Here is a 24,268-nt window from a genome sequence, read left to right on the forward strand (position 1 = left end):
GTTTCTCTCCCTTCTGGGCGAATGTGTCGCCCCCTGGTCCTCAGCTCGAGTAACAAGGGATATATCCCCCACAACTTGTGGGCCCCTCGCTACAGGCGACGCCACGCGCATGCGCGAAGTACGCAAGAGAGTGGGAAGCAAGGAGAAGAGTTCTCTCTCCGGCACTCGACGCGTGCACAGCACGGTACGAAAATACATAGCATTATTTTACCCAACGTTAGATACCCAACGAAAGATAGTGTCGTTAATTCTGCCCATGTAAGTCGGTAACAGCAGTTTAATAGGCTTGCTACAATTACCCATATCCCAAAGCCTATATACTGATTTTGTGCGCATGTGTAATGGGAAGCGTCCTGTTGTGTGTGCCCATGCGCGTTGTGTGTCGCTGGCGCGAGGATTTGAGGTTAGGATTATGAGTTAGGGGTTTATATCACTGTCACTGCTCAGATCTAATTTTCACTTATTATTTATTAAATGTAAAAGGAAAAATGTCTATCAAAACTTGATTGCTTCATAGTCGAAATCACAACTGGTTGTTACACATGCCTATCCAGAACGTTCTTGAATTGACGCAACTATGTTACGGATGGGCGTTGTCCGGCATAACAACAAATATTCTGGTCTTTCGATCTCTCTTATAGTTTTGTACTATTTATTATCCTACCAAGAAACATCAAAAAAGTAAAAAAATTACGCCAAGTACATGAAAAGGTCAGTACTGTGTCGCAAAAAGATGTGAAATCGAAATGAACTGCAAGTACATAAAGGTGCTTTCCAGCAACGTGCAAAGGCAACACTGTGTAACGTAATGTAATATTTGGTGCTTTCCAACTATGCTTAAGATGACACAACTATGCACAGCTAAAATGCTGTATTCAACTTGACGTGGCCAGGCAAGGTATTCTCAGATCATCAGTACCATACCTTCTCTCGCAGGTTTTCAGATAATTTGTGAATTTAAAACTCTGACAATATGAGTAGATTTTCACTATGTTGCATTTTAAAATATTTCTAAAGGCCATTTATCGACATCAATACCTTGCCTTTCACAGACGTGCAACTAACTCATCAATTTAATTAAAGTTTTAATACATTGCGTACACTTTCATTAGTTTGTAATTTCTAAATGATTCTTATTCATCGATACCTTAACCTTGCCTGGCCACGCCAACTTGAACACAGATGTGCATAGTTGTGTCATCTTAAGCGTAGTTGGAAAGCACCGAATTTTACATTACGTTACATAGTGTCGCCTTTGCATATTGCTGGAAAGCACCTTTATGTACTTGCAGTTCATTTCGATTTCACATCTTTTTGTGACACAGTACCGACTTTTTCATGTACTTGGTGTAATTTTTTTACTGTTTTGAAGTTTTTTGATAGGATCTCACTTCTTTTTACAAAGATAATTTGCATAGGGAATGACCTCAGATAATTTTTAATATTATACTTTATACAGTAAAATATACAAAATGCTTTTTGCATATTAATCCTGCATAAACATCCGCAGTTTAGTGTAACGTCCCTAAAGCGATGCTACGCTGTCCATGGAAGAGCGGCTTTCTAACGGACGAAAAGGTAGGGGTTCGTGTGGCGTGTGGTTAAGGAGTTGAAATCCAAGGCTATATCCCTCTTAACAATAATTTATTCAATAAAAGCTTATTCTAATCCTAACGTTAATACAATATTGATATCTATTCTAATCTGGTTAAATATTAATAAAATCATAAGGTAATATGAAGTTCTATTATGTGTGATTATATAAATGTGAGGTTATATTGAACGTGATTATAATTATGTATCACTTACCTCGATAACGCAAGGGTTATTCAAATACGTTATGTATCGTTGAATGAGAGTTAGGTTATGTGATATTATTCGCGGTAGAAGATTCTCTAGACAAGGCGCAGTGTGTTGTGTATGCGTCTGCAATAGATCCTGTCTCGTATGCCCTGGTCGCTGCCAAAGCTATAGATGGCTATAACCTCAGAGCGGTCTCAAGTTTTTATGAAACATGTAATCTTTGCTTAATTGCCAAAGCATCCGTAATCCCTTCGTTATCTTTTCTACATCAGTCGCTACCCTGGAGAAAACTCTTCGGGAGAATATTGTGTCTTCCTGAATAATATATCCATGCATATACAAATGTATGTACGCTTCTATGACGGATCGGTACGATCAGTGCCAATGTTAAAAAGTATCGTTCCCTTATTTTGGAATGGAATAGTTCATAGTTGTCCATCTTTTCTCTTCAACGATCGATTTCTATTCACACAGTGGAAGCTAAACTTTCTTGACCATGATATTGTTACTTCTTTACGGAAGTTCTCCTGAAATTAATCGAAGGGGACTTTTTTTATGACCCTGATTTTTTTTGCAATCAATGTCATTAATTTAAAACGATAGAATCTAAAATCAATCATTAAATGAAAAGATAGCTCTGCTAAATATGTATAAGGAAATTGTTTAAATACTTGTCATGCTTGAAAATACTATATAATTATTTTTGTACAAAAAATACAACTATTATTTCTACCGTTTTTCATTTTTACTAATATTTTTATAAAAAGTATAATTATGAGTTGTTTGCATAATTCTTGTGTTAACAATTTCTAGAAGCAAGCAATTACTTATTTATTCAAATGTATTAATAAGATAAGTTATATAATCTATTTTTATAAAGTAATCTTAACACTTTATTGTAAAGAAAATCAGAATTAGCCGTTGTGAGCAGTGAAGTAAATGAATCTGTGAGCGGTTATAACTTAGAAGAGACGTTCGTATTTATTCCTCGTAATGAGCTAGTCACGACGGCTGCTCATACAATAATGCCGTATTTCGATAAAAATTCTAGTCGAGGGGATACCCTTATCAGGATGGCCCTCCTTAACCTTGTCTTAAGGCAGAATTTCCCTTAAGAGGGGGAAACGCGAAAAACGAAATCACATGACCCACACGAGCATTCGTTGACTTCAACTTTTCTAACATTATCGACCAATAGCCTATTAATCGGCTTTTGGTTGTCGATCATTCGGGTTATAGCGACAACTGAAACGGTACTGAAAATAAATATGCGCCCAACTAGGGCGATCGTTAGTGAGTGGCAACCTTGACCATGAGCAGTAGATACAGTGTCAAGATTAAAAGTAGTTTACGTTTGAAATATTACCGAAAAAAAGCCAAATTTTCTGACTGAATCGATAACGTCGAGAGTGATATGAAAATCGGGGCTCTGGAGACCTGTTTGCCTAGGACAGAAAAATATGTTGGATCTATACTTCATTAATGGTAGTACTATTCCTGTAACAAACACTAACTGTAACAGCAACAGATACTGATAGAGCAATCTTGAAAAGTCACATGACAACCTTAGGCCTTTAAAGAAAGTATCATCGTACGCAATATAAAATAACTTATAACTAAAAAAATTGGCAACCCGGTTGCGTTACTTTCCAGACATTGAGCGGTTAGCTTACTGTCAGAAGATTCCATTTTGGTGAATATTTTCGCACTAAACGTGTTTTTGCACGCACGCACGCACGCACGCCAGGGGATGTAAAAAACCAGGAGAGTCAAAATTTGAAACTAAATGTTTCCAAACATGTTTCACAGATATTCCACAGGTTTGGAAACACCCTGTATATCGGTTACACAACTCTTGCTTTCTCGGTTCTAGGTATGTCGGTTCCAAAACGGTTCTGGAATCGATATAATTGTTGGCTTTGCAGTAACAAAAATTGTTAAATACTGATGTTGCAGATTGTTCACAATTAAGGCGACTTTGCGACTTTGCAACTTCACAATTTTACCGTTTTACCATTTTACTCAATTATCATTTTACAATTCTATGACCTTACCATTTTAATGATTTATTATTTTGCAATTTTGCAAGTTTGCGATTTTACCATTTTTCGTAAAATCGTAAAATGTTAAAATGGTAAATACATAAAGTCTAATCAGAAGATTAATCAAATATAGCTAGTAGGTTAAGTATAACCATTCTATTCATTAAGTTATAACATTATTTCGGTTCCTGTAATGACTTGAAAAACTTTTACCTTAACAGTTTTTAATCCTTACTTTTACTGCAATTATTTCTTATTATTAAAGGTGCGTAATGTACAGTCCTGCAGCTTTGAACATGACGCATGGAAAACCATTATTTCTAATATACCAGTTATTGCAGTTGTACAGAGATATACATGATCGAGGCCTAGTTTTAGGTGACATTGTACTCAGTGACATACTACTTTTAGACAATTTCACTATTCAGGTTAATATCTTGCCCTTTCTATAACACATTTACATTTTTCCTTCATTTAGCTTAATAATATTCTTATAAGTTTTGTGTACTTTGTTGGTAGGTTATACCGAAATTAGACGACAATATATACATAAAGCACAAGAATGAAGTCTACAAAGAAGAAATAGCAAATAAAAGTCAAAGCAGTCATAAGAAAGCTGTTGATGCATTCCTAGAAGGAAATTCTAATATTGAGAGACTGTGCGAGCTTTGGGTGCACCACAGTATTAGTAATTATGATTATTTAACTGCATTGAATAATATGGCTGGTAGAAGGTATGGAGATCCAAGTTGTCATCACGTTATGCCTTGGGTCACAGATTTTACGTCAAGATGTGGCGGTAATTGGAGAGATTTAACGAAATCCAAGTTTCGCCTGAATAAAGGTGACAGACAATTGGATTTAACATTTGATTCGCAATCTGTAGAAGTACGTATTGGAAATTTTTATTGAGATCTTTATTAGAAATAGGTTTATGTTATTTAGAGATAAGTTATGATCATAACATTGCATTTCATAGGTATGAAATCAGTCTGAAATTCTTTATTTCTGTTACTTAAAATTAGACTAACAAGGAAAGTAAACTGACAATACATAAATAATGTTGCAAATTCGAATCTCCTTCAAATATTATGAAATATCTACAAGGGAACATTACAAAGCGTAAATCTCCGATTTTTATGAAACTTTGCAGTTATGAAACTTTATGAAAATATTCGTCACGTATTTTTCTATCGGCTCTAATTCATGTTAAAAGAGTGAAAACCACCCTCAAAGTTGAAAATGGAAAACAAATTTTGTTTAATATGTCGAACACTATTGCGTGTAGCGAAATTGTGTAAATGGGGCGATTGCGTATTTTTGAACGACGAATTCACTTATGTAAGTTTTGTAGTAAGTTTTGAAAATACTAGTTTGTTTTTGACAAGTAGTATATTTTTCTTATTTTCGCTGATTAAATATTGATCGATCGTTTCACCAATTTGAGCCCTGAGACGGGTGGCTTTATGAAAAACATATATCCTTATAATGCTATCATCATTATACTATGATATACATTCTTTATTCTTTATTAAATATGTAAATAATAACACTGCTAGTACATCCTCGTAATGTCTCGCACTCTTTGCAAACAGTACAATAGATTCAACCACAAAAAATTGAATACCCAGCAAAAGAATAGAAAATTACAATATAAAAAGATATGTGAAATCAACATGAGCTGCAAGTACATATGATAAGAATCACGAAAAAATAGAAGACAATAATTACAACATTTTCATTATTCTGTGTTTTTAAATCATTCTAAGCCCATTCATTGACACCGACACCTTCCCTCTTGCAGAATATCAGATAATGTATCAATTTAAATTGTGTTACAATATGAGTACATTTTTATTATGTTGTCTTTTTAAATAATTGTAAGATCATTCATCGACATCAATACCTTGCCTTTCACAGGCGTACAGCTAATTCATCAGTTTAAATAGAGCTTTGACACATTGCGTACACTTTTATTAGTTTGTAGTGTTTAGTTTGACCTTGCCTGGCCACGCCAAGTATTTGACTTCCAGGCCGCGGACATCTAGGCAAATTTCTAGATGTTACATTTTATCTTCGTATTACTAAAGTGTGCGCGATATGAGTAATGAAATGTATCGAGTGCATTTTTGGCATACTGCGATGGAAATATGCTACTTATTCTTTAAGAATTGAGTGCTTCCCAGCCATCGAACACGATCCTACATTGTACGGGACAGTGTTGCACAATCTCAATTTGCAGCTTAAACGCTATTTAGTTTCTTTATTTCACCCCAGAGTGCAGAACAGTCATTTTACATGAGTGTCATTAGAGTTTGGGCGTAGCACTATTGAACACAGCATTTTAGCTGTGTATATGTAGTGATGTCATCTTATTAAGCGCAGTTGGAAAGCACCGAATCTTACATTGTATTATACATTGTCGCCTTTACACGCTGCTGGAAAGCACATTTATGTACTTGCAACACATTTTGATTTCACATCGTTTTTTATATTGTAATTATTATCTTCTATTTTTTCGTGATTCTTATCATATGTACTTGCAGCTCATGTTGATTTCACATATCTTTTTATATTGTAATTTTCTATTTTTTTGTGGGTTATTCTATTTTTGTTATGGTACCCCTTTTCGTCCCCGACTTTTTCATGTACTTGGCACAATTTGCTTACTTTCTGGAAGTTTTTTGTGGGAATCTCACTTCTTTTTACAAAGATCATCAACAACCATGAACTGTCTTATAATATGTATTATATTATATGTATAGTACCTTGTGTAGAATACATGGTGCGCGAAGCAGCTTATGGCGCTAAAGCAGCCTTCGGTGCTGAACGTATTTAACATTTAACTGTAATAACAACCACAATTAACAGTTTTCGAAGAAAAATATATATGAATTTTTAGCATTTCATGGCCAAGCTTGTTTTTCTACTCGTAAATCATCAACGGATATCTACGTTGTACCTTTACCCCTTACCATACTCGTGGAATGACCATCGGCAATACTTTTATCGTAGTGGAAATTAGCTGCCTTAAGTTTATAACAGTGATCTCCCATTTGTAGTTTAGGAGTAGGTATTGCTTTGATGCAGAAATTTTCCACTTTCGTTGTTCCGCTACTATTGTGATCGAACAAAAGTAATTTTGCAATAACAATTTGTTTCGAAGCAGTTATATTGTCCTTCTTCATTATGTTTGAATTTGAACTATCACAATTATTTCAAGGATCTGTCAGATTTATCCATCTTGTGAAATTATGTTTTATTATGTCTTGAAATTCAAATAATTTTTTTTTAATATCTTGGGCAATGCAAGGTGTACCACACAATTTGTACTGATAGTAGTACTTGTATAATTACACGTTACACATCTTAATACCGTTGTTATTTCATGTTGTACTGCATTCTTAATAAGAATTTCATAATCACAAAGAGAAGTAATAGACTCGGCTGCATCGTGTAGCTGATTGTTAGCGTATTTTTCCCTTTATTTTTGGAAACATATGTTTATGTGGCATATTTTTATGCGTTACTGTACCCATTTTTACAATCGCTTGAAACGGTCTAGCTCTTTGAATGAGAATTCGTTCGAACTCATTCAACACTGCTATTTCTAGAACTGAACGTGTATCAAGGTTATTTAAAATATATCTTGGTGGTATGAAATCCTTGCGAATTTTATCGTAACAATATCGGCAAATAAAACTTGTATCACCACCTTTGTATCCAACATGATTTAACAATGTTTGCATTACATTTCCCTTACATGTTCTTTTATAAATATCAAACTGAAGAGCCTCCCTTTCAAAACAGAGTTTCTCGCAGAAAACGCATGGGATGCGTGGTGTGACCATAGACCGCTTAGCGAAAGCTTTAAATGCTAAATAATATCGAGATATAATCTCTCCTTCGTTCAAGCAGTGTTATTCGTGCAGTGTTATTCCTTGAAATGTTTCAAGGTCACTATCGTTTAAAGCTTTATCTAAATTATGTAATGTAATTGTTTATAAATATTCACTATTCTGTATATTATTCTTTTCAAATTTCGTAAATCTGGAAAGTGAGGTGCCAAAATATCCAAGGCTAAGAAATTGAACTTACATAGTTTAGGGTTGATGTAACAACCATGAGAATAACCAACTTTTTCAGTATACACTTTATTAGAACAGCTACTGATATGGTTGCTCAATTTATATTATACTTTTTTTAATGAGCATTCTAACAATTGTTTGAAGAAATCCTGTGATCTATTCAGAATTTCAGTATCTTTTGTTTTACGAAGCATACTTACAGCTAAATCTAACGTAGAAATACAAACAAACGTTATTTTAAATTTACGTACTGTAAATTTAAACGTGTGAAAAGCCTTCGTATAATTAGCTTTATATGACAATAAACGTAATGAAGAATTTCGATAAATCGATATTTACTGAAATGTGAAGTGCAAGGATATCCAAAGGATAACGTTCCTTTGTCAATTTCGCACCTGTGATCCGTTTTTATCTAAGATGGTAGCAACAAATAATGTAAGTTAATACTTTTCTTATCACAATTTCTTTTGAATTAAGAAGTGTCCCTACCCTTTGAACTTGATCTTTTTTAATTAATTTTTAATTAATTGCTAATTTTTGTAGAAATGCGATGATAACGAGAAAATGCTGCTGGGAGACGGTAAGTTTTTTTTATTAACCTTAAAAAGACAGACATCAGAACATTAAATTATACAAATTTATGCACAAATTAAATTTATTTTTCCAAATATAGATATTACGTTCGACGAGGACATATTTAATACGCCACCGCCGCAGTTACCGCCGCCGCCGGCGCCGACCGACTCTGCACAGTGGGATAAACGGCTGAAGTTTGTGTCAAAATCAAAGAACTTTTGATAAGAAAGAGATAAATTGAAGCTGAATAATTGCAGATTAAAGGAAAAATAGAGAGATCATAATACGAATATTATTTACCTTCAAAAATTTGAGTTAAGCATAGAGAATTTTCATAAAATTTTGGTTTTTTTAGTATCATGTCTAAACGAGTTTATTTTTTGATATGCAATACATCGTTTCTTATAGATTTTGTCACGCTGATTTCAAATCCGTTCGCAAAATTTATTTAGCACTTCAGGATTTTAAGAATAATTGTTTTAATTGACAAAATCTGATTACATTTAGCTTTTCGTTGTAATAGTTTAATAACATGTTAATTTAGATATGTATGTATACTATATTTGTACACTTTAAATGTAACTTAAAGGATGTAACTTAATGTAACTTAAATACTCTTAAACATCGACATTGGTGAAAAAGACAATTATATTTCGTCGGCGCTTGACTCCTCGCTGTTGCTGCCAACAGCACTTTCGGTTCATATTTGGCTGTGAAATAATTTAAAATAAATATAAATTTTTGAATAATCTGGCTTATATTTGTGTTCAAAATAACGTAAGTGTGTATCCTTTCTATCTTACCTCTCATCAACGATTTTCTAATTTCAGGTGATATAGGACGTTCTTTAAATAAGTTTAAACGATTTTCTATTAATTCTAGCGATATTTTTGGATCTGTTAAATATATTGCACGATTAAATGTATTCAGCATTTTATTTCTGAGATTATTTTGTCGGGAATGTGCTGTCATGTTTTTTTTGTTGGCAGCAACAGCGAGGAGTCAAGCGCCGACGAAATATAATTGTTTGTCTTTTTCACCAATGTCGATGTTTAAGAGTATTTCATCCTTTAAGTTACATTTAAAGTGTACAAATATAGTATACATACATATCTAAATTAACATGTTATTAAACTATTTCAACGAAAAGCTAAGTTTAATCAAATTTTGTCAATTAAAACACTTTTTCTCAAAATCGTGAAGTGCTAGATAAATTTTGCGAACGGATTTGAAATCAGCGTGACAAAATCTATAAGAAACAATGTATTGTTTCTAAAAAGAAACTATCTAACTATCTACTAAAAGAAACAAGCTAAACTCGTTTAGACATGATACTAAAAAAACCAAAATTTTATGAAAATTCTCTATGTTTAACTCAAATTTTTGAAGATAAATAATATTCGTATCGTGATCTCTCTATGTTTCCTTTAACTTGCAATTATTCAGCTTCAATTTAAAAAAAAATCATCAATTTATCTCTTTCCTGTCAAAAGTTCTTTGATTTTGGCACAAACTTCAGCCGTTTATCCCACTGTGCGCCGTCACGACGACCGCCAGAGAAAGGATCTCCTATCAGAGACAGTAAATACATAAAACACATTTTAAAGAGTTGCATACTTTTAGGAAAACATTTTACTAATAAATTTGTTTTTACTAATTGCAGAACACGTACCCCAGCATAGCAGGAGCGGCGTACGATACAGGTCACAGAAGAAGGAGTGGCTCATATTAAAGGCAATTAGAACCCAGGGCAACGCCTTACGGGCCCAGAGCGCGGCCCTGGAGTTGTTAACAAAGAGCCACTATCGCGGCCGTGTCCACAGCAATTAAAAATATCACACAGTTTATAAGAACAGTCTAATAAAAAATTCGAACAAAAAAGTAGGTTTATAATATTAGTATTTAGTACTTCCAGCGTTACATTTAATCACTTCAAATATTCTATTTTCCATACTACAAACTAATTTTTGCAACGTTGTTTCATGGATATGATTCCACTCATATCTTGCTGCGTTTTCTAACTCTTTAATGTTGTTATACTTCTTCCCATTTTTATATATTGCTCGTGATAGGATTCCCATAAATTCTCTATTGGGTTTAGATCGGGGAAGCGTGACGGCCAGTTCATTAGTTGCAAATTCTTTTGCCTAAACCACTCCTGAGTCTTCTTAGCATTGTGTATTGCTACGTTATATTGTTGAAAAATAACGTTGTCGTCATGATTTTCTTCGATGAAGCAAATTAAAGTGTCTTCTAATAGGTCCATGTATTTTTCTGCGTTCATTCTCGTACAAATTTTGTATATTGGTGTTTTTGAATTATAGCTAAACGCAGCCCACACCATTAAACTTCTACCGCCGAAATCCCTACTCATTGCTACGGTTTTATTCTTACATAAATTGTGCCAATAGTATTTAAAATCATCAGGACCATCTAGATTGAAGTTTTTTTCAGTTCAGCCAGTGCAAACATAAAGAACAAACCTATGATTAACTGGGACATATACTTTACTCTAAAATAGTATCCAAGTACGTCCAAATAATAAAAAAATAAATCATGCATTGAAAGACACGTGGTAATTCATTCAATAGGCGTTTTTTCCAGAAATGTGCTTGATTATAAATTTATTGCAAAAATGGCAAGTGAGGCATTAATATTTGTTGTAATAACCATACATTTTTATTTTAAATATTTATCTTTAAATATTTATTATATTAATATTTGAAATTTCTGTTACATCACAGAAGATAAATTTATTAGCCGATTGACTAATAATAATTTAGGCAATTGCAAACAGATGTGAAAAAGACACATAGGACCAATCAGGAAAACTGCAAACAACTTCTCTGAGCAAACTATTATTTATTTTACTTTATTTGAAAGCTGAAATAAAAGACGAGAAGTTTGTAATAAACACTATCACAGAAGAATAAATTTATCAAGTAGTTAATTACAAACTGAAATTTCTGTATAGTTCTATAACCTACTACAGATAAGTAAATGTAAATGTCACTTACAAAGTTAGCCGATTTACTAATAATAATTTAGGCAATTGCAGATCCGAAAAAGACACGCAGGACCATCAGGGTAACTGCAAACAACTTCTCTGAGCAAACTATTATTTAATTTAACTGCACATACACCTGTATATACGTATAATTTGTTGAAAATATGTTCGTTTCATCATGCGACAGCTTAATAATTAATTAATAATGAAGCCAACAAATATAATGAAGAATCACATACGATAAATGTATCAACTAGTTAATTACAAACTTAAATTAAAACAAGCAAATGATGTTTTAAATGAGAATTCTGGCAGCAATTTGTTACATTTCGCACAAGCATGGCATAAATTTTCAAAAACTAGTGCGAATGAGGATGCTTCTCCATTCTATTATAACCTTCAGCTACAAATAACTTCCATGCCGGTGCGTCCGAAATGTCATTCAACACTTGGTAGGTTCTCTTTCCAATGACGGCCGCCGAGCCGTGTCGAATGATCTCGAGAGTCGACGAACGAAACATGGTTAGTTCCTTTTGGTTGAATGTGTACGCGTAACGAGTATACGTATTATGTTGACGAAAATTTGCCTGAAGGAGAACGAAAAGGCGAAGAAGAAGAATCAGAAGAGAAATCGTACAATTTTCGACTGATCCCTGATATGATACTGCGATATCTGTTATAGGTTGACCGATTTTATTGAATTTGGTTGTTTAAAAAGCGGTTATATAACGGGCATTTGGCTCGTCCGCGAGATTCGTAATTTGTTGGTATACGTGACCGACCGAAGGTTGCCTTCGGTTGGAGCATCCGTTGTCCTAGCAGCAAAACACGATCAGCTGTCGTATGACTTGTTTTTATCGTCAAAATTGAAGTTCAAACAAAGTAAGCGTTGTCGAGCAACGGTTTTGAACTCCAGGCTCGATGTCGAGTGGGGACATCGGAGCCTGAAGGAGAGAGAGAGTACATCGTACTACATTAGCACGAAATAAAAGATAATTTGTGAGCGCCGCGTAGTGGTAAAATTTGGCACGTCTTCCGCTTCGCGGAGCACGCGCGGCTCTCGCCCCAGTCGTCTTACGACAATCAAGCTTGACACAGTCAGTGCGACCGGTAGTCAAGCGCATCTCAGCTAGACAGCCTTCGGATTTCAAGTAGTTTGGTTACCAGACACTTGAAATCTCACTAGCTCTCAAAAGCTGAACCTCTGTCGCCGACAAACTAGGAAGCCCTGCTCGATTCGTACGTATACTACGTACGAAAGAGCACCTGGTTTGTCTTAGGAGACAATTGAACGAGATTTGCACTCTTGGAATCGGGGCCTGCCCTGATTCTCTAAGTCTCGTTTTCGTCTCGGAGCAACAAAGGCCGCTGCCTGTTGGATCCCTGAGAGACGGGTTACAACAGAGAGAGATAACGTACGTGCCTATCACCTCTGCGTTACTCGTGCTCTGCCACCCCGTTTAGAGGCAACCCCCGTGTGACGAATAGAAGCACACGGTAAGGTGAACGGAGTCGCGGAGCCTCTGGCCGTCCTCAGCCTCCAGGACCAGCAATTCGCTGGTTATAGCGTGTCCCTCCGCTCACGAATCCCTAAGTTACTTGGATTCGTACGAAACGAACCTTTTCAAAAGGTGCAAGGCGAAGAGAAGAGGTCCCTCCTCCTCTCTAGTCACTCGCTCATCGACTTCTTCTTCGCACCAGAAGAAGAGTCGATAATACAGTCCACTGCATTACCTTTGCGTTACAGGCAAGGTATTGCTATCCCCTCCAAATAGACTCGCGAGCGCAGCCTGGAGTCGGGAATCTTTGGTATAGCTAGACTTCCACTCTTGCTTACCGCCGCGGTTCCGCCGCTATCTCTCTTTTTCAGACGCCAACGTCGCTAAGGGGAGCACCGGCGTCACCACCAGCCAGGGCCCTCCGATCCACCGACGACCACCCGAACCGACGAGGACCGGAGCCAACACCCAGCCCCCAGAAACATAGAGTTTCAATAAACGTCGCTCAAAAGCCCTTTTAAGGGCCGACAAAGATTAAAACTTGTGTCTTCGTTTCTTTTGTATTCCCTCCATCTCACCTTATCCGGACCCCCGTTGGATCTCTTATTTTAAGCGATTCCAACATTGGTCTTATTGGAAAGTTCAGATGCGGTATACATAAGAAAAATGATTTTTTTAGAAAATATTGCCCGTATGATGACATATTAATGAAATAAGTTTCAGGTAAGGTAGGAATAGCCGATTTTCGAGTAAAAATACACAACAGAAATAGTCGACATATATGCGTAGATATACAGGGTGTTACTTCATGTATTTGGCGTCGAGACGCTACCGCGTCTCTAGATGTGGGTGGTCATCGTATAGATGATAATATAGCAAATAAAGATGATTTATAAATCATTTCTCATCAATAATTATTATTTACCACGTGCAAATAATTTGAGTTTCGACAGTAAGTGTTGTTTAATTTAAGAAGCCCATAAGAAAGTTCGATAGTCGTGTACGGGGAAGCATTGACTCATAACTTGTAGATTCTAAGTTCGAATCGCAGAATATTTCTTTTTTTTTCCAATTTTTATGTTAAGTAATTCTAATGTTCATACACCTTTTTATAGATGAGGACTGTTTTGTAATAAAAAAAATTAATCTTCTTTAAAAAATGTGTAGAGCTGTCCTGAATTTTGATGGGAGAATCATCCGGTGTCGTTACACGGATGGAAGGATATTTTTCGGTTCTGACTCCACAAATCAAGACAGCTTGAAACATATTTTAAACAAGGTTAATTATTTCTATTACAAGATAATCCCAATCTATGAAAGAGTATATGAAAATTATAATTATTTAAAATAAAAATTGAAAAAGAAAAACAAATAAAAACCTATCGATAGTGTTTGAACCCAGGACTTGCAGATTATGAATAAGTACCTATTCGAATTCGGCTATCGGACTTTATTTTCTTCGATTAAACCACATTTTGTAGAGAAACTCTAATTGCTTGCACATGGTAAATAATAATTATTTATGGAAAATGATTTATAAACCATCTTTACTTGCTACATTTTCATCTATGCAAAGGTCACTGACACTAAACCTCTCGTACTGTTTGCAACAAATGTGAGACTGCGAGTATTCATCAGCAATGTTATTATTTATACATTTAATAAACAGTAAACAATATGTATCATAATATAATGACGAAAACATTATGAAGATATATCTTTTTCTTAAAGTCACTCATTTCAGGGTCCAATTTCGCACAAAATGTAGTTTATCTAGGAATATTATTATTCTGTTTATAACGTAAAAATTCAAAATTCTATTTTATTCATATTTTGTGTTTAAGTTCATAGTATTCGGATACTTTGTGGAACGATCGATTAACGTTTAGTCAGTGAAAACAACGAAAATATACTATTTTTTAATATACTTTTTAAACTAATTGGTATTTTCAAAAACTGTTTACATAGGTATGTTAGCGTCAACGTATTTTTAATGGCCGAACGACGATGAGCCTTTAACCCTTTCGCGGCGAACAGCGCCTTTTGGCGCTCAGCTATAGATGCTCTCTCCAAGCGAACAGCGCCTTTTGGCGTCGTCCGCTTTTATCAGTAGCTGCCCAATAATGCCCATTAAGTCGTTTGTTTTCGACACGCTAGCAGCACACGTTTCTTGTGCAGAGATTTTTTTATATAATCAAATACAATTATCCATAAATTTTGCCTCGATCATGGATACATGGACGACGAATATGAGCTGCGACAGTGTGGATCCGGCTGCTTGGAGCGCAATACATTTCTGAGCGTTCCGCCGTGAAAGGGTTAAGTAATTTATGATAGAGTCTTAGCCTGCACGTAGTTGAATGGGGTGCAGGAGACTAAACAGTCCTGTTAGCGACCGATGGCTAATGGCTAAGTTGGGCCTCCCAGTTATCGGGTGTCGTATAACTGTTTGGGAGAAGAGTGAGTGTTTAGAGAAGGCAAGTGGCCCGACGTCGTATTGCCAAAGAATAAGAATATTGTTCCTAAAGGATCTGGCCACGGAGTGGGGAAAGCTATGCCTTTTGGTAAGAGGACTGTGATGAACTCCACGGCTCTTACCCTAGAACCTCGGTAAAGTATTCTTCTGAGAGGTTTTTCTAATAGGTAGATCTATCATTCAAAAATATTTTACACGATCTCGCTACACGCAATAGTGTTCGAGATATTAAACAAAATTTGTTTTTCACCTCCAACTTTGAGGGTAGTTTGCACCCTTTTAACATGAATTAGAGCCGATAAAAAAATACGTGACGAATATTTTCAGTTACTCTATAATTCTGCCAAGTTTCATAAAAATCGGAGATTTATGCCTCGCAATGTTTCCTTGTAAATATTTTGTAATATTTGAAGGATTCGAATTTGCAACATTGTTTATGTATTATCAGTTTACTTTTATTCGAATCCAATGGTTCGAAATAAATTGAAGTATTTTAAAATGATTTTATAGTTGGGTATAAACTAAAAATATTGTGAAATAAAATATTTACGTAACCGGCAATATTTGTAGGTGGGACATCATGTATCGGATGTTCTGTCGGAGATCACATATTATGTTTATCTCGCACGTCGTTACAGTAAATCTGTTCTTTGCAAACATGTTCGACCTAAATGGGTTCCAGGAGAATATCCTGCGTCCATACAAAGGCTACATGACTGGAGCCCAGATGAGTGTATACCACAGTTTTTCTCAGACCCCACAGTTTTCAAGGTATTGTTGACACTGCTGTGAGAAGCCAAACTAGAATCATTTAGTTTGATAACGTAACATATAAACTTTAGGTTAGTAATTGAACCTATTTTGTCACTTTGTTCTTTTTTATTCAGATACATTAATGGAAAAAAATTGTTAGTTATAAGTAATTTAAAACATTGTCATCTAGAATTCTAGTTTCATTCCTCATAGTGATATTCATCACTTTTGTCTATTATACACAAAATATTTAAATAAAAACATAAAACTTTCTCTTTGCAGTCTATCCATGAAGATTTGCCAGATTTAGAGATTCCTGCCTGGGCAACATCACCAGAAGATTTTATCGAAAAGCACAGAGAGACTTTGGAAAGCTTATACGTATCCGAAAGATTACACCACTGGATCGATTTAACTTTTGGTTACAAGTACAGTTTAATCGCTCCAAAATATTTATTTAGAAAAAATCGTAATTGATCAAATTGTTAGCTTCGAACTAAAGTTTAATATTTTTATTTTCCCGACTGTTATAATATAATAACAGAGAGAAAGTATTGTAATGGGTCAAAGTATTTAGTGCGTGTGCACGTGGTGCGTGCGTGCTGCAAACAAAGTGTTTCTGAATAGTACGGAATAAATGTAAGCGGTGTTTCTATAGACCAAAATAAGACGAAACTCGAGAATAACAATTTCGCGTTTGGCGAAATGGCTAATTTCTGGTGCTTTCTCCTAGATTTTTAAACACTTAGAAGTAATAAACGAAGCGTCAAACGCGAAATTGTTATTCTCTAGTTTCGTCTTATTTTGGTCTATACAAACACCGCTTACATTTATCCCGTGCTGTTCAGAAACACCGTGTATATTTAACTGTATATTTCTGAACTGGGTTATCGGAATTTCGTGAAATTTGGTATACTAATTCTTGTATAGGGGGTATTGGTACCATTAAAATTGCAAATGATTTGGCTTTTTGGTGCGGTTACCTGAACATGTGTGTGTTGTTTGTCACAAATTTCTATGAATAAATAATTGTAGCGTCTTGGATTTTTCTTTTTGCAATACGAGATACTATAGATAATATTATATCATACTTGTATACACTATTGCTCCTTTAGTTAAACTACAATCCTAGCAAAAACACGTTTAGTGCGAAAATATTCAACAAAATGCACTCTTCTGACTGTAAGCTAACTGTTTAATGTCGGGAAAGTAATGCAACCGGGTTGCCAATTTTTTTAAGAGAGAGAGTGTAGTTTTTTAGACAGATTTTTAATTAAAGTTACTTTTTAGCAAAACAGAAAAATGCAATGAGTGTTAATTAGTTTTTCTATTTTTAGGTTGTCTGGATCAGCAGCAGTTAAATCAAAGAATGTTTGCTTACAACTTGTCGATAATCATACTAGTTTAACGCATTCAGGTGTCGTTCAACTTTTCACGCAGCCGCATCCACAGAAAATTACACCTTCACCTTATTGGTGCAAAATTCCACCTCGGTTGCGATCTTCCTTTTCAATTTCTAAATATAGTATGTATCTTGTACTAAATTATCAATAGACCGCGGAAGTTTATGCAAAACAAAGTGTAGGGATCTAGTGCAAAAACTGGCCCGAAATTTAAAATGTAAACAGAAAGTGTAATTATATACAGTGTGTAGCAAGTATACGTTTTAATATTGTATAATTTAATATTCTATGGTGTAAACTAATAATCAGAAGATTTTGTAATTTTGTAGATATATTGGGGAGAGAAACAGAAGAAAAAAACACATTGTTGTGTCTTTTATGATTTAATTTTTATAAAGCTTTAAAAAATGAAAATGCTTGTAAAAATGAAAGTATGTAAGACATGAAGCTAAAAAGTAGATCAAAATATTGCCAGCAGTCAGCTGTTCAAAATAATCCAATAAACGAGAAAGCAAAACAGTTTATAATAGGGGTTCCTTTGAAGAACTTGTATCTCTGAGGTCTTAACACGCGTTAAAGGCCTTTTGAAACAAACACAACCTGCTCAAGTAACCGAATGCTCTAGGTTAATAGACTCTTTCAATGTGTTTGTCTCAGCTATATGCACGAGCTATTCTTCGTTTCAAAACAAAGCTAACTTTAACGCATTATTACTGCAAAACGAAAAGAGATCGGATACCATCTCATAAGATATTCTGTGATTCAATTTAGTATACCCTCTTTACCCTTGTGTATCCTGCCATCCTTTAAAATATTAAAATGTATACTTGTTATATATTATATATTATATTTTCTACATATTTGCATAAAAATCGGCAGTCCATTCAATTTTTCAAAAAGATACTGTGATTTCTCAAATCATTACTTGAGAAGGAATTCTCGAAAAAAAACACTAGATGTGAAAGTAGAGGAATTGTGCCTGTAATATTTGGGTCTACAAACATGGGGGTAACTCAAGAACGCTATAGGTCTGTTTACAGAGGATCTGTTCTGTTTTATTTCGTTTCATTCCATCCAGTGATTTGCTTGATTACTTATGGTTATGGACGGATCCGAACGTTTCAGTTGTTTTTGGAAAGAAATACAGATCCTTACATCTCTAAAAGTAGTCAGAATTATATCATCTTTGGTATAATTTTTATTTAAGAAGCACCAGCAATTCGTTAATGACACGTTCATGAAGATTTAATACAAAATATATACATTAGGATTTTGATTACCGAATGACCTACTGTTGTCCTTATTTTTACAACTAATATCTAGGACCCTCGCAGTGGATCGTCCAAAAGGTTTCGGCCTAAGAACCCCGCAGTGTTATAAGAAAGGTGGTTCCATTGAACCGGTTTCAAGCGGGCTTCTGTGAGCTTCAGTGAAAAAACAGAGAATCATTGCCAACAATATTTAACTTTTAATGAGGTCCGATGGAACCTGATAGGGATGAAACAGAACGGATTCAGTGTAAACTGCTTCATTCAAAAGCAAGGGAATGATACTTCATATTGTCAATTCGGATCGGATCGGAACGGAACGAGAATGGAACGGACCTATGTAAATCCAGTTTATAAGTGAAAACAATTTACTTTAAAAAGTTGTTAAAATACAAAACAAAATTAGTTTCCTTAAAAAATTACCACATCTTTAAATATCTCTGACTCGCCTGTAAAAAAAAAGCCTTCGAGAAATACTATATTAATCTACCATGTATTTACAAAGCTCATGAAATCCATAGTAAAATAGTTTCCATTGGATACAGAAAACGATCAGTTTGGAAGCAGAGGAAGTGACGATGACGAACACAGTTCCGGGTTCGAAGAAGAAGATTTATCAATTTCGAACTCATCCAAACCATCATCCTTGGTTTTAAGTCGATTATTGAGTCGTTCTCGAGGTTCCTTACTCTCTGCTGAAGAGAAACCCGTAAACCAAACGATAACGCTTCCGAAGGATTATAATCCCATCGCAGCTATTACACAAGTGGAAACTATGCACACATTTATAAAAAAATCGAGCTCTCAGATTTACAAGCCAGAGATTGAGCTGCACGAACCATATGCAAATTACAAGCAAATTGTAGCCGGTGGGCGTCTTAAGGAGCAGCAGATACTTGGCTGCTTGATAGTGGAGATATTTTTGTCCAGTAAATTTCGAGCGACTCTGAATAACGAAAAAGTTTCGTTCTCAAAGAGGCTTGACACGTGTTTAAGTGCTTTGAAAATGTCGGAAAATAATTTGCCGAAGTGTGTGAGGAATGCAGTAAATTTGTTGCTGCAGATTAACATTGTTCCAAAAAGTCACAGCACAATTAATATGGAAGTGAGTTTCATTTTAAGCAAATATTGTTTAATCGAAAAGAATATAATTCAATAACTATAATAAAAGCATAATAAAGTGTACCAAGTTAAACGCACCACATATCGGTTGAAAGAACTTTCGAGGAATACTTTTCATGATAGTGTAGCCCCCCCCCCACACACACACACACGCATACACACAAACAAATGCGCGCGCGCGCGCACACACACACACACACATACACACACACACCAAATTAAGACTTATTGATTTAAACATGTTTTACTTTTTACTCACTTTTATCATGTTTATTCGGCTATATTCTTTGTCAAGTAATTTTTGAGATTTTTCTAATGACTTTCCAGACTACTGACACGCTTTTTCGCTATCCAACTATCACGCAAATGGGTTTACCGCCACCGTCTGCTCATCAGTTTTTGCAACCAATACTTTTCGGGAATTTGTTCCCATTTTCGAAGTACTGCAAGTATTTGTACAATATCGTGGAAATGTTACAGGATTATAATTGCTTAGTACGTGAACTAGATTTTGTAATGAAGGCTGAAGATGACCTAGACTTTTTGCTTAAAACGAAGATTAAGTTCCTGTGTAAAATCAGTGAATGCAAGGTGAAAGCGATTGCTAGGGAAATAGAATATTTATTGTTTCGTACTGATATTGCGAAAGAAGTCAGCTTGGAATTGATTGTGCCGCATATACAGCAAATTATGGAAGAATCTTATTGCGCTGTTTTGGGTGTATGGTACTTGTTCGATCCTATTGCTAAGTAAGTTGATCAGTACAAATTTTTGGTAGTCTTTCTTTTGATTTTGTTCTTTCGATTTCTTTCGATTTTTTTTTTCAATTTCTTTTTTTTCATTTAAATATTCTTTTGACTTCTTTTAATTTCTTTCTTTCGATTTCCTTATTCTTTTATACTTATATAATATTTCTACAGCGGGACTCATTATTACAGAACGCTAGGTTCCAAAGAAACCGCAGACGTGTTTCTTTCCTCTATTATGAAGTTATATGAAAATGGCTCTTTTATGGACAATTCGCTACACGCTGACATGCTTCCTTCGGGATTACTCGTAAAGTTTAGAACTACTCGTTTATATCACAGAAATTTTTTGCTGAAACTTATGGTTAGACTCGGTTTAAGACAATTTCTGGATAATTTTATTGCGCCTCTCGTAGAAGCTGTTGGTAGGTACAGAGATTATGCGCAAGGATCTTCAGCTCGTAATCACAAAACAGGAAATCTAAAGTAACTAACTACTCTATCCTTTTGTTTTCCAAAACTATGAATCAATATATCGATTACTTTTCCTTTTTTCTGTTCAGAAGTTGTAACTTGAATGAAATTGGTAACGAAGGTGAAGGAATTTTGTCACCTTTAGATGAGGATTCTTCCGCAGATTCTGAACTCAATATTTCCTTGTCGCCTGGACCTGCGAATTGTGATTATCCAACAAATAATGAAACCGAAGGTGATTAAAACCATTTACTTACACTTTGCAATGTGTTCTAGCCTGTTCTTATTCTGATTTCATTCGTTTCAGAAGTGTTTACAATGAACGAACAAGACAATTCTTGGACTTGTCCCAATGTCGATACGAATTTCCAAAAAGATTTGAATTTAAATTTGAGTCATGACTTATTCGAAGAGGGGAACAAACTTTCGCCACGATCAGTTCAATCACCAACAATTTTTTTGCCAAGCGCAACTTCTCCAAGTATATCAATGACAGAATTCAATGTTCACGATTATACTTTAACAAGTAATAAAACCTGCAACGAAGCACTGCCATTTAATAATACTTGTGATGCAGTCACAGGTTCGCATCACATGTTCCAAGAAAGTTCTTCTATGGTGGAGGCAAAAATTTCTGCGGATGACACTACAATGCCTGAGGATCTTCCTGAAGATCATATTTACCAAAAGTCTGTGTTAAACGAATGCACGAGTTCAGAAATGAGTGCTGGTTCCATTGTGTGGTTGTCTCATCGACTTGGTCCTGTGCTGACAGCTCGCTACCTATCTCGAAACCTATTGAGAATGCTTGCGTTGTGTTATACTGGAAAAGAAAATTTAACAGTAGTCGATACTACCTTGCTTATGCAAGGTTTGCGTAAGAATATTTTGGTTGGTGACCGCAATGCTGTAAAAGTGTTGGATTGTCTCGCAACCATTGCAGGTAAATTTATTTAGGATCTACAGATTTACTAATTCTCCGATATTATAAATCTGCTTAAGGATTCACTAGGGTATTTCCTTGTTAAACCACTATTCTATCTGAATCATTACTTTTGATTTTTGAAACTCCAAATACTCCACTTTCGTGTGATCCAATTCCCTAATATACTCAAAAATATCGAGATGAAAATTTACGTCATCCGTCATTCACGCTATGGAAACTAAAAATGCTTAATTTGATTAAAAAAAGCGCAAATATTTTCACTTTAATAGTGCTATATCTTGTGATATACGAAAATAAAAGGGGTCACAGTAATTGACATTTATGCTACATACGGCTCGGAAATAGGTTTTTTTTTAAACATTAAAAAGAACATCTGTCGACTGCAATATTTTCTTCAATTAATAATATTCTTCTATAAAATTTAGAATGATACAGTTAAGAGATGTATGTAGTGGAAAAACATTTGGCATTATTTTCATTGATAATTCTTTTTCTTTTTTTTCAAATTGTCAAGCTTGGAAGTTTTCTGGGGGACTTCTATTTAGAAACTATTCTATTTACATCTATTTAGATGTAACCCCTGAAACTGAAAATAAGTATTAGTTGTAATATACTTAATGATGCTACTACATCTTGTTACATGCGAAAAGGAGAGGGCAATAATCAGCAGGCGATAATATCTTTATAATATCGAAGGATTAGAAAATCTCTTTTCCAATATTAGTAAGTCTGCATTCATCTAAAATTAATAAATCTATTCGTAGGTTTATACGGAGAACAAATTATAATATTGCAATACTTTGCACACATGGTTGAACTCTTAGCTCTTTGCAAAAGAAAATTAACTCAGAATTTGGAAGGTGGACTCATTTCTTGTTTGACTTTGTTAAATCATATTGTTTTTTGTATGACTGATGCGACATTAATGGATGTATTGAATGTAAAATTCCACAAAGTTGTTTGTAGAAAAATTCTATATGAAGATTTCTGAAACATTGACAAAATCTAGTTTAATGAAAACTTTAATTACAGGAACCAATTGTGAAAACAATATTATATCCAACAGTTCGAATATTATCATCTATAAAATTTACATTTCCTGCAGGTACAACTGCGCGCAACGTATTAGCTGAGAAATATTTAGAGACGATATTCATATTTAGTTCACGATTGGGTAACATTGTTACGAAGAATTATTTGACTGTACTTATTCAACGATTGTTCTTAGCGTTTGATAAATCATTTAATGTCGAGGGAAATTTGAAAAATGATAACATTACAAATGAATATCTTTGCAGGTAATTTTATAGGATTGATATAGTACGATAATCGACATGTGTAATATGTCAGAGGTGTGCAGGAACGTGGGTCAGGTTAAGAACAGGAATTTGCTCAGAATTCTCGAAAGAAGTCGAAAAGAGTCGAAATTGCCAAAACTATTTAGAATATACTGGATTTCCAAGAATTGAAGCTTTTTAGAAAATTTGAATATAAAATATCGAAGATTCTCGAGAATATCAAGAGACATTTTTGGATTTCCGCACCTCTCTGACATATACATTACATATGTAAGTGTAACAGAAATATATGTTATTTATACAGAAAAGAGACTTCCGACGAGGATAATAGAGATGTTCGCAAACTTCTGTCAAATTCAAATAAAGACATTGCTGATTCCTATTCTCCGTCAGTTATGAAGAATATGGATGTGTCAGACCATCAAAAAAATAAAGTACACGAAAACAGGAAGTGATAGAATATTGAAATCAGTATTTATGATCGGAGAATAATTTTAAAAGATTTAATTTACTTTTAGGCACTGGAAGAACTGAAATCAGTATTCACAACAGAATTTGCTTATAAGACGTACATGCTCCTGAACAAATCTATCGATAATGAAATAATGGAACAAATTATTCAAAACTATGAACATGTATATAATTTATATCGGCAGTATATACAAGAAACGAAATTGGATTCATCAGATACTGGTATAGTCAATTTGTAGAGGGTGACCCATTTAGTTAACATAACAAAATATCTCATAGATAAATAAGTAAATAAG

The 24,268-nt window shown here is 34.7% G+C and overlaps 2 protein-coding genes and 1 long non-coding RNA gene across 9 annotated transcripts in view; 2 read left to right on the forward strand and 1 right to left on the reverse strand.

The window, feature by feature from the left end:
- Wdr81 (WD repeat domain 81) overlaps positions 1-24,268 on the forward strand; it is a 74,854-nt gene that overhangs the window by 43,752 nt on the left and 6,834 nt on the right. Inside the window, exons 4-18 of one of the 7 annotated variants that reach the window (XM_076392811.1) lie at positions 4,111-4,273; positions 4,365-4,733; positions 16,062-16,262; positions 16,527-16,672; positions 17,582-17,769; positions 19,461-20,020; positions 20,365-20,786; positions 20,976-21,269; positions 21,347-21,492; positions 21,565-21,738; positions 21,835-22,200; positions 22,968-23,161; positions 23,236-23,501; positions 23,806-23,935; positions 24,020-24,194. In XM_076392811.1, the coding sequence (XP_076248926.1) occupies positions 4,111-4,273; positions 4,365-4,733; positions 16,062-16,262; positions 16,527-16,672; positions 17,582-17,769; positions 19,461-20,020; positions 20,365-20,786; positions 20,976-21,269; positions 21,347-21,492; positions 21,565-21,738; positions 21,835-22,200; positions 22,968-23,161; positions 23,236-23,501; positions 23,806-23,935; positions 24,020-24,194 (3,794 nt within the window). Of the gene's footprint in view, positions 1-4,110; positions 4,274-4,364; positions 4,734-16,061; positions 16,263-16,526; positions 16,673-17,581; positions 17,770-19,460; positions 20,021-20,364; positions 20,787-20,975; positions 21,270-21,346; positions 21,493-21,564; positions 22,201-22,967; positions 23,162-23,235; positions 23,502-23,805; positions 23,936-24,019; positions 24,195-24,268 lie in introns of all 7 variants that reach the window. The other 6 variants (XM_076392809.1, XM_076392808.1, XM_076392807.1 and 3 more) reach the window with 6 other exon arrangements.
- Positions 9,633-10,402, forward strand: LOC143188505 (uncharacterized). Its single transcript, XM_076392817.1, has 7 exons — positions 9,633-9,706; positions 9,748-9,772; positions 9,815-9,829; positions 9,899-9,916; positions 10,003-10,090; positions 10,173-10,331; positions 10,395-10,402. The coding sequence occupies exons 1-7, from the start codon at positions 9,633-9,635 to the stop codon at positions 10,400-10,402; spliced, it is 387 nt and encodes a 128-aa protein (XP_076248932.1).
- Positions 11,289-12,078, reverse strand: LOC143188503 (uncharacterized). Its single transcript, XR_013003534.1, has 3 exons — positions 11,914-12,078; positions 11,527-11,652; positions 11,289-11,392 (listed from the first exon to the last, which is right to left on the reverse strand). It is a non-coding gene; the product is annotated as an uncharacterized LOC143188503 (long non-coding RNA).

Source organism: Calliopsis andreniformis, chromosome 2 (assembly GCF_051401765.1).
Source record: "Calliopsis andreniformis isolate RMS-2024a chromosome 2, iyCalAndr_principal, whole genome shotgun sequence".
Lineage (NCBI taxonomy): Eukaryota > Metazoa > Arthropoda > Insecta > Hymenoptera > Andrenidae > Calliopsis > Calliopsis andreniformis.